The 10,610-nt window shown below is 35.2% G+C and overlaps 1 protein-coding gene across 2 annotated transcripts; it reads left to right on the top strand.

The window, feature by feature from the left end:
* Positions 1-761: 761 nt before the first annotated feature.
* TTC14 (tetratricopeptide repeat domain 14) lies at positions 762-10,311 on the top strand. Of its 2 annotated transcripts, XM_037027655.1 has the most exons (12): positions 763-1,074; positions 1,524-1,648; positions 1,753-1,952; positions 2,869-2,953; positions 3,105-3,234; positions 3,560-3,715; positions 4,410-4,481; positions 4,881-5,000; positions 5,097-5,219; positions 7,165-7,282; positions 8,181-8,290; positions 9,061-10,311. In XM_037027655.1, the coding sequence occupies exons 1-12, from the start codon at positions 914-916 to the stop codon at positions 9,962-9,964; spliced, it is 2,304 nt and encodes a 767-aa protein (XP_036883550.1). In that variant the 5' UTR covers positions 763-913; the 3' UTR covers positions 9,965-10,311. The 2 variants fall into 2 exon arrangements, 1 of the variants encoding a protein (XP_036883550.1); XR_005063847.1 differs by lacking the exon at positions 9,061-10,311 and having other exon boundaries at positions 762-1,074; positions 7,165-7,767; positions 8,181-8,218.
* Positions 10,312-10,610: the final 299 nt, after the last annotated feature.

The raw sequence follows: 10,610 nt of genomic DNA, 5'->3' as shown, positions 1-10,610 counted from the left end.
TTGGGATTGAGATTCTCTGGGCCTGTTCCCTCAATCTTACATGAGAGTATATGAAATACAGTGGCTAGGTTCTCCAGTAAATACATAACAGAGAAAAAAAAGCCTAAGTGACAACCACCTTTAAAAAATGACTTGAATTACCCATATGTATAGTATATTGACTTTTTAGTGTACACAGCACCATACGGTAAATCTCACGGGCACTGAGTTTTGAGAACCCACTTAGGTAAAAGAAAAAAGAAAGCATATACCCTGGCATTAAAGACATTCTAGTTTTAAATTAATGCCAAAATAACTAACAGTGAATGGGGTTATGGATGGAGAACACAATTCCAGTGCTTAACGAATGTTATTGTCCCTCCTTACTTCCGCCCTCTAGCCTGCCGAGCAGTCGTTCTGCTGCGGTTACGACTGAGACGTAGCCAGTGACTTACTATTGGGACTTTAAGGGAGGAGCCTTTGTAACTCCTTTGGAGATCTCACCTGTTTGGGGCACTGATGCTTACATGCGTCTCAGTAAATTAAAGGGTGAATTACTATGTTTCCTAGATTAAAGCTCGGCCCATTGCAATGTAAGATTAACACCAGAGAAATTTTTTAGAGTAATCTTCTTACACGCCACTACCTCGAAGCCGTAGCCAGCCCTTAAATCAGGAAATGCTTGGCGCAATCCTTCAGGCTTCCGTAGTCTCACTCTCAGTCGCGGGACAGACGCTCGGGCGCCGACGCTCGGGCGGCCCCGGAGTACTTCCGGGAGGCCACTCTACGTGTCCGTGACTTGTGCTTCCGGCGGCTTTCTCGCTGGTTGCTCAGTCTCTGGGACCGCGGGGCCAAAGAAGTGGGCACTGATCCGGGTGGGTCACGGACCCAGGGAGCTAGAAGTCCACCTATTTGAGCCTTGCAATCTCTAACCATGGACCGGGACCTTCTGCGGCAGTCACTGAATTACCACGGGCCGTCACTGCTGTCCCTGCTCCGTAGCGAACAGCTGGACAATCCGCACTTCCGGAGCCTCCTGGGGTCTGCGGCCGAGTCTGCCAGGGGTCCGCCGCTGCAGCAGCCGTTACAGGGCAGGTAATGGGACGGCAGCGTTGCGGCAGGACGGGGGAGGGGACCCAGCTCGTGCCTCCATTATTGCAGCCCGGCGGATCCGTCCAGAAGGAGAGGAGCTGTGGGTTTGAGCACGTTACGACGCGCTGTGAATGAGGGCTGGGTGGAGTAGGGTCCGCGCTTCCTGTTTCAGGGCAATGACGGGTTCGGGCTAAACTTTTTCTGTGATTATTGGATAGCAACGGCAATTCTTTAGCCAAAACTCTCTTGGGCTTTCGTACATGGTGCTGTGAGCGTCACCTTTTAACAACTACAGGCTGGGGAGTGAGGGAATCCCTGGTTAAACTTTTTCTTGGAGAATGTATGCGCTGGCGCTTAGGATCGACCCGATTGGACGATGAAAGCAGAAGCTTGGATGTATGGGAAGGTTTTGCAAGTAAACCAGTTTTCGTAAATTTTGGGTTTTTTTTAAGAAAAGAGAAGCGAGTCGACAACGTTGAAATACAAAAATTCATTTCCAAAAAAGCGGATCTGCTCTTTGCACTTTCGTGGAAATCAGATGCACCTGCAACATCTGAAGTTAATGAAGACAATGAGGGTGAGTTGAGTTTTAAAATATTTTCATTGAGGTTAGTTTAACAGTACTTAAGATAAAGCAGAACCCAAAACTATGGTTAGTAATTTTGTTAATTATTTTTTCAGATTCTTACGCAGTCATGCCACCTTTAGAGCAATTCATGGAAATACCTAGTATGGATCGGAGAGAGCTGTTTTTTCGAGATATAGAGCGTGGAGATATAGTGATTGGAAGAATAAGTTCCATTCGGGAATTTGGGTTTTTCATGGTGTTGATTTGTTTAGGCAGTGGCATCATGAGAGATATATCTCACTTAGAAATTACAGTAAGTTATTTAATTGCTTCTGTTTTCTGTTATTTAATTGCTTCTGTTTTTGATAGTCATCTCAGTGCAAGAGTTAGTCTTTGTATCCAGTTGTGCTTAAGTGTACCCTCCTGACAGTTTGGAGAATTAAATACTTTAATTGAAGAAAAATAGGGTAACTTTTTCTTTTTTTAAAAAATCATTAGCGGTGATAGTTAGTCCTCCATTTCTGGGTTGGGTTTTTTTTGGTCCCCTTGGTTGGCAGGGATGGGGTTCTTTATCAAATGTTAAAGAGATCTCAGTTGGTATGGTGAGATTGGTATTTGGGGCTTATTTTTTCCTAGCTGAAAGTGTTTTTAATTATTTAATATTTGGCATTAGATACTTGCATATAGATGATTTAGAAATAAATTTATTTACTTATGTATTTACAGTGATCGAATGTGATTTGTACATTATAAGATACTTTGCCTGAGATGACTAGTCCTGATTTTGAAATATGTCATGGTAAAAGGTTTGATATTTGCTGGCTATCAATAGGCAGATGAAAAGGAAGAAAAGCAGAAGGTTATCACAGACTGGATAATAGACATAAAATTTGGAGAATTCACATTTCCTTGTCATTGGCATTCTCATACTTGATAAATTTTTGTTTTATTTTTAATAAGTGTAAAATATCTTTTTCCCAGTATATTTGGTTTCTAAAATTAATTGCACGTTTCATGAGACTTTGGGTTTTGAACTAAATCAGAAAACTTGTTTGTGTTTGAGCACAGAAATTTTTTACAGTTAAAATCCTTACTTAAATTTAGACTGTGCTAGGTGATTTTAAGATTAGGTCGGCTATTAGCTGTTTATGCTGAACAACTAGGATATAAGAGGACCCTTATTCCCAAAGAATGGAATGCCCATTGTTTTAAAATGCTTCTCATTGCAGGCTCTTTGTCCGTTAAGAGATGTGCCTTCTCACAGTAACCATGGGGACCCTTTATCGTATTACCAGACTGGTGATATCATTCGAGGTGATTAATTTCATCATATGAATAAAAAAGTAACGGTTGTTACAATTTTGTTTTTATTTTGAAAATGTAGTTTAATAAGAATAGTGTTTGAAATAAGGATTGGGAGATACATTGTCTTTTTAATCAGCTTAGTTTTCTTATTTTTTTTAAGCTGGAATCAAGGATATTGACAGATACCATGAAAAGCTTGCAGTATCTCTCTATACCTCGTCTCTTCCACCACACCTATCTGGTATTAAATTAGGTGTAATTAGTTCTGAAGAGCTTCCTTTGTACTACAGGTAATTTATCCACATTATTTCAACAGCAATTAATTGCAAAACAGTTTCTTGACTAAAAAATAGCAAATTTTGTCCAACTTCTAACAGCAAAGTAGAATTTTAATTTCTCTTATTTCGCAGTATGCTCACTGTATTTTTATAACCCTTAAGTTTTTCAAACTTGATAAAAGGAACTAAGGCATGATATTGCCGCACCTTCATGTATGAAAAAAATATGAATATTTAAACCTCATGTGATGATATTTTTTAACAGAAATGGGACATGCTAATTATAATCATTTTAATATTTTTATTGTGTGTGTGTGTTTGTTCATTTGTTTTTAAGGAGGAGCATTGAACTAAATAGCAATTCTTTGGAATCCTATGATAATATTATGCAAAGTTCCTTGGGATTTGTTAATCCAGGAGTAGTTGAATTCCTTCTAGGAAAACTAGGAATAGATGAATCTAATCCACCATCTTTAATGAGAGGCCTACAAAGGTATAGTAAATCAGTGTTACTCTTAATAAAGTGGTAAGGTGAATGGTGTGAGCTCAAAAGTTACATAACTGAAGGACATATTTGACTATACTATGCCTAGTAGCAGCAATGTGACAAAGGTCAAATGAAGTAGGTAAAAGTAAGTCTCATATCAGTGATAGATGTGTACCATGTAAACAGGGAAATATTTAGAAAATTTACAAGAATTTTATGTATATGCTAAAGAAAAATAATGCTTAAGAATAATAGTTATTTCTCCCCTGGCTAGTGTGGCTCAGTGGATTGAATGCTGGCCTGTAAACCAAAGGGTCATCAGTTGGATTCCTAGGCATGGCACATGCCTGTGCCACACATTGATGTTTCTCTCCCTCTTTCTCCCTCCCTTCTCTCTCTAAAAATAAAATCTTTTTTAAAAAAAGTATAAGTCGAAGTATATAGTGCAAAAATAGCAGTGCAGAGGATTTAAACATATGATGTTTATGGAAAATGATTAGTGTTTGGGTACTAAAGTATAATTTAAAAAATGGATAATAGTTGTTTCTGAGAGTTCAAGAGTTATGTGTGTGTGTGTGTATATGGTATACAGATTTCTTTCTGGGGATTCACTTTTTCAGTATTGAGGTTTTATTATCTGTCAGTGAACTGTAGTTACAAAAATGTATTTACACAGTTTGACTTTTATTTTCTTTAATAGCAAAAATTTCTCTGAAGATGACTTTGCTTCTGCATTAAGAAAGAAACAGTCTGCATCTTGGGCTTTAAAATGGTATGAAGGTTTTGTCTTTTAACAATTACATTATCTAACCTAAAAGGTTAGGGTAAGGCAAGAATTTTCATGTCATCAAGACCAAATTTGTTTATAAATTAATTAAAGTGAGTTTTTTACATTAGCTGTCTTATAGGTATAAATGCTGTTATGTTGTCAACTTAACACACTTAAGTTTTAGCCAACTAAATTTTTTTTGAAAGAAATCAGTATATTGATACCTGGATTTTATTAAATTTGTTATAATATTATCCAAAGTCAGAGTATTTCTTAGGTATATGGAAAGTATGGAAGATTAAATACTAGCCAAGTTTTATTTGCTTTAAAATTTTATCCATGCTAACATTTTGTTTCAATATTCTCTGAAATGTTTGTGATGCTTTATGAATACCTTTTTAGTGTGAAGATTGGAGTTGATTATTTTAAGGTTGGGCGCCATGTAGATGCTATGAATGAATACAATAAGGCTCTGGAAATAGACAAACAAAACGTGGAAGCTTTGGTAGCCCGTGGAGCATTGTAAGTGGATCATGGATTTAATAATTTACAAGGTGAATGTACAAGATTTATGAATGGCGCACAAGATAAACACCTCTAATTGTTCCATATCTCTAGATATGCAACAAAAGGAAGTCTGAACAAAGCAATAGAAGATTTTGAACTTGCTTTGGAAAACTGTCCAACTCACAGGAATGCAAGAAAATACCTCTGCCAGACACTTGTAGAAAGAGGAGGGCAGTAAGTGTAACATTTTGTTTGATAGCAGAGATCTAAGGTCCAACCAACTACTGTAAAATCTTGAACTTAAGGAAATAGCATGTTTAACTCACTTAATTCAGAGTAGTCTTAGTTTTGATCTTGGTTGAAAATGTTTTTTAAATACGGTCCTTTAAATTTTCTAGGGTTTGTTTGTTTTTTTTTTTTTTTTTTTTTTTTGCTTATTACTAAGGCTCTTTCTAATTGGAGATAGTTTAGTGACTTGAGTTTATTCTGAATATCGGTTCTCATTACATAGAACTATAAACATAAAAGTACAAAAATTAGGTAAATATCACTTTCTAGGACACACACTAGAAGTTTTAATAGAGAGGAATTTAATTGCTAATTTATTTCATCATTTTGGTAGAAGAATGCCAGAAATATGAATTGAGAGCTCCTGTTAATTATGAGTAAAATTTCAATGTTATATTCAGTTTATTGCTGTACTCTATCCAGAAGAATCCACAAACTCATTAAATGGAAGATGAAATCATTGAGAACAAACCCTGTAACTTTTGTCACTCTTCTGAAATGCTGGCATAATACCTTGCCTAGTAGTTGTACCATAAACATTTAATGACTAATTGACTAGTCTAATTTGTAAAATATTTTTGAAGAAATATATTACTTATAAATAATTTGCTAACAGCCTGATTAATAATTAAAAACCAGTTTTTAACTAATACTATCTTTTTACTATTAATTTTTAAAAACAATTATCTTTTTCATGAATTTGCCTGATCATTCCAGTTTGTATGATTACACCAGAGTCATATCCATGTATTCGTGACTTTTACTAAGTGAGCGACACCACCATCTACCCAGGCCTTAATTGTTGATTGTCTTTGACAAGTCCTTTACTCCCCGCCCCATCTGACACAAAAGTTACCCTACTGAAGCCGTTCAGGTTTTCTTAATTTGTTTTACAGTAATTACTTTTTCCTACTTTTTAAAAACTGAAAAGAAAATATTTTGCAAAATCCTTTCCCTGCTCTATATCCTAATTTTCTAATTCTGACTTTTCATAGCATGGGCTTTTCAGCATCAACTTAATGATCTTATCTGCAAACTAGTTTTGATGCACATGTTATATGTTGGTATTTTCAACTGAACAGTAAATAAGCTGGGACAATATTTCTATTGAAAGGAAAATTCTTCATAAACTACTAGAAAAAGCCAGCCTATTCAATTCTGTGCTAAAGCTCAAGGTCATACTATAATCACAGAGGATATTAGTTGATGTGTGTTCAAATGCATTACACTAAAATGCCAGTGCTGGACTGGCAGCATGGCTTTAGTTACAGGAATGGAGTCCTGTTCGATTTTTTTATTTCGGAGCTTATTTTCTTCAAATTGAGATGTAATTGACATATAATATTATATTACTTTCAGGTGTACAATAGAATAGTTTAATATCCTATGTATATGTTGCAAAGTGATCACCGCAAGTCTGGTTAACATCCATTACCACACGTAGTTGCAAATTATTTTCTTTATAGTGGTGAGAACTGTTAAGATTACTTCTAGCAGCTTTTAAATGTATAGTACAGTATTATCAACTAAGTCACCATGCTTTACATTACATCCCCAAGACTTATTTATTTTTAAAACTGAAAGTTTGTGCTTTTTGACCATTTTCATGACCCCTTTCATTCACCACCTTCCCCTGCCTCTGGGAACCACCAATTTGTTCCCTGTATCTGTGAGTTTGGTTTTATTTTATTATGTTTTATGTGGTTTTGCATGGTCTTTTAATCAAAGAAATAGCAGTTAAAAGCTTATGATCAAGTATTGTTCAATTTGGAAAATAATTAGCTAAACACAGTTTTTTCCTATTGAGTTTTCTTATAAAGCCTCTGACTTGTATGCATGTTGGAATACTTCTGTTTTTGCAAAAAAAGCTAAATCTTCCTCTCAAATGTAGGTTAGAAGAAGAAGAAAAATTTTTAACAGCTGAAAGTTACTATAAGAAAGCTTTGGATCTGGATGGCACTTTTAAAGATGCGGAGGATGCTTTACAGAAGCTTCATAAATATATGCAGGTGATTCTTTATTTCCTCTTAGAAATTTAGTAATACTTGAAATTAATGCCAAACTTAACTTTCTTCTGTGGAAAACTATCTTAGATTACTGAAGGCATTATGAAGGGTTTCTTTTTAGATACAGATTTTCCCGACTGGTTTTCACATTGCTTCATAATGCCTCTTTTTATTTGTTAGTACTCAAAAGTAAAAATATCCCTATGAGAAAATTCTGATTACCTAAATTTGGTATGTGAGGTTTCCTGGTTATTACAAAATTCAGTGATGTTACTGTAATTGAGCTAATTCTAAAAATCTTTTTGAGAGAGATTTTAAACTGTCTTTTCCTGTAATACTGATGATGATGTTTTCTCATGCATTTTCTTCTGAATTGGACCGTTGCTGCTGTGTCTGTGACATCTGGTGCTGCTCATCCCCATCCTCACACTGGAAAATGATATCTTATGTAATCATGCGTTCAACTGGGCTGTGCTATTTCTTAAATGGTTTGTATTTGAACGTGGTGATTTCCCCTCAATTCACCTTAATGGAATTTATTTAAATTTTATTTATAAAAATGTGTGTACTGTTTAAATTTTTCAATTTTTTAAAATAATTTTTACTTATTTTTTCCCCTTTCTTGCACTCTGGGTTATGGGTACCAATGCAATGGCTTCTTCCCCTTTTTTATGGAATACCAACTGCAATATGGTCCTCAAAACTGTTCTGGCTATTCCAATGATTAATGCCAAACACCTGTATGATTAATTTTTCTATGTTAAAAATACTTATTTAATGCTGGATGAATTTGGGCATACCCCATTTGGTTTCTGGTTGGGGGATGGTTTTTTGAAAACTGGGTTTTATATATTATGCTATTTTTAACGTGTGGTTTTTTCCGATATCTGGGTTCTAAAAGAAATCTTTGGAATTAAGAGAAAAACAAGCTGAAAAGGAAGAAAAGCAGAAAACAAAGAAAATAGAAACAAGTGCAGAAAAGTTGCGTAAGCTTTTAAAAGAGGAGAAAAGGTAAACTATAATATTTAGTATTTTTTAATTTAAAGCAACTACTGAGTTGAAACACAGTGCCATATGGAGGTAAAGTAAGTAAAAATATACAAAAGTATTTCAAATTATAACCAGTTACTGTGAAAATTACAAGTACCATAAACTTTTCTATGAGAGATTAAGAAAAGTGAATTCTAAGGCTGGAAATCTTGGGTTGGGGTGAAAATTAACCTTAAATTTAAAATACATAATGTTACTTTGTATTTTAGGGAGAAAAGTTTTAGAAATAGAGCAGTGGGTCTCAAGTGGGGGCAGTTTTGTCCCCTGGGGACCTTGCTAGTTGGAGTGCTGTCTAGTGGGCAGAGCTCAGGGGTGCTGCTAGAGGTCCTACAGTGATTTTGTGGGGCCTCCTCCCACCACACTGCCGCCCTGTACTCCAACAAAATGTTAGTAGTGCTGAGGTGGAGAGACAATCTACGCTGTAGAGTAGCCAGGTATAAAATTTTAATGCTCTTTTATGGGTGCAGGTGGTGGTGTTTTTAAGGTAATGTTGGAAATGTCACTGTGTCTTGTAGAAGTGGATTTACTTAAAATGACAACTGTCTACACAAGTATTTTTCTCCAAAAGCAGTGCTTGATGGTAAAATTGGATCTTATAATAAGATTATTACAATTGTTTAAGCCACAGCTTTTATGAAATCTTTAAGGGGAACAAAACAGAACTAAAATATATATGGATAATTAGGAAACATTTGTGTGCTTAACATTTGATGAATTAACTACTTTTTTAGGCTAAAGAAGAAAAGAAGAAAGTCAACTTCTTCTTCAAGTGTTTCTTCTGGTGATGAATCAGTTTCTTCTTCATCATCATCTTCCTCTTCTGGTCATAAACGGCATAAGAAACATAAGAGGAACCGTTCAGAATCTTCTCGAAGTTCCAAAAGGCATTCAGCTAAGGCATCCTCACATCAGATAGATGAGACTAGGAAAGACGAGTACTTCCCAGTTCCAGCCAACACATCAGCGTCTTTTCTTAACCAAAGACAAGAAATGGAAAAACTACTGGAAAAGCAAGATAGGGTACCATCTGAAAAGAAGCAGGCAAAAGAGAAAGATAGATGTCCTCTCTCTTCATCATCAGTTGAAATTCCGGATGATTTTGGAGGTAGGTCCGAAGATCCAAGAGATTTTTATAATACCGATAAAACTCAGGCAAGTAGTAGCAAAACAGAAAAACCATATAAATATGAAAGACATTTTTCCAGTAGAAGAGATTCCTCAGATTCCTTCTCTAAGAATCCAGAAGATAAGTTAAAATTTTATGGTTATAGAAAATGTGAAAAAGATACGGAGGGAAGAAAAGATCACTATAGAAAGTGGGAGCCAGGTTCCGCGAGGTATTCCACTTCACCAGCAAGCTCAGACTACTCTTCAAAGTCCGTTGAAAAATACAAAAAATATTCTGGATCACGTGATTTCAGTAGACATGAGCAAAGATACCAATTAAGTAAAAATCATAGAGAATATGAAAGAGAAGATAATTATGAGGAGGATATTAAAACAGAAAAAGATGAGCTAAATAGCAAAGAGCATTCAGAAAGTGGAGTTAAAAAAAATTTACCTCAGAATTTACTTAATATATTTAATCAGATAGCTGCATTTGAGAAAGAAAAAGGAAATAAGCAAAAAAATTAATATGCCAAGGGAGTCAGCACTATTATCTAAAGGCTGTTGATATAAGTTTTGGGTCTTTTAGTTATAACAGTCCAGTACAGAAATCTGTTCTTCTGAAGTTATTCATAGATACTGAAGAAAGCAAGTGATTTTTAGCTATTGTCGTATATTTGTTTTAGTTGCTTGTCCCCTTTCACTGCTTGATTTGTAGGCTTTCATATATATATTTATGTATAGTATTTCTTACTTTGATGACTTAAACTTCAAGATAATTCTCTAAGTGTTTCTTAATTGTATTATGGTATATGAGAATTCCTTGAATCTACCTTATCCTGCTGTTTGAGAGAAAATTAAATTTGTGCACTGAACATTTGGTTTGTTGTCATCAAAAATTATTTCATTCTCCTCTCTGTTAAAATAAAAGCCCTCGGCTTTGAAAGATTCGTTTAAATATTCTTTAAGTGACACTCTATATTAATTTTTTACTAACTTTTAAAATGCTACACAGATTATCTTGTCTAATTGGCCTCTAAAGCCACATTCAATTTTAAAAAGACTGTACCAGCTTAAAAATACCTTAGGAATAAAGCATGAAAATTGAATAGGGGTCCGTTTCCTTCTTTCTTTATTCCTTTCTTTTTGTTTCTTTCTCTCCCCCTCCCTCTTC

This window comes from Sturnira hondurensis, unplaced genomic scaffold (assembly GCF_014824575.4).
Source record: "Sturnira hondurensis isolate 20B ecotype Veracruz unplaced genomic scaffold, ASM1482457v3 Scaffold0019216, whole genome shotgun sequence".
Lineage (NCBI taxonomy): Eukaryota > Metazoa > Chordata > Mammalia > Chiroptera > Phyllostomidae > Sturnira > Sturnira hondurensis.
Note: the sequence above shows the minus strand (reverse complement) of the source record. Positions and strands in the feature narration are given on the sequence as shown.

Coding starts and splice junctions, on each gene's coding strand:
- TTC14 (XM_037027655.1), top strand. CDS start 914: ATGGACCGGGACCTTCTGCGGCAGTCACTGAATTACCACGGGCCGTCA. Junction 5,001..5,096: donor TTGGTAGCCCGTGGAGCATT/GTAAGTGGATCA, acceptor CCATATCTCTAG/ATATGCAACAAAAGGAAGTC. Junction 5,220..7,164: donor CTTGTAGAAAGAGGAGGGCA/GTAAGTGTAACA, acceptor TCTCAAATGTAG/GTTAGAAGAAGAAGAAAAAT.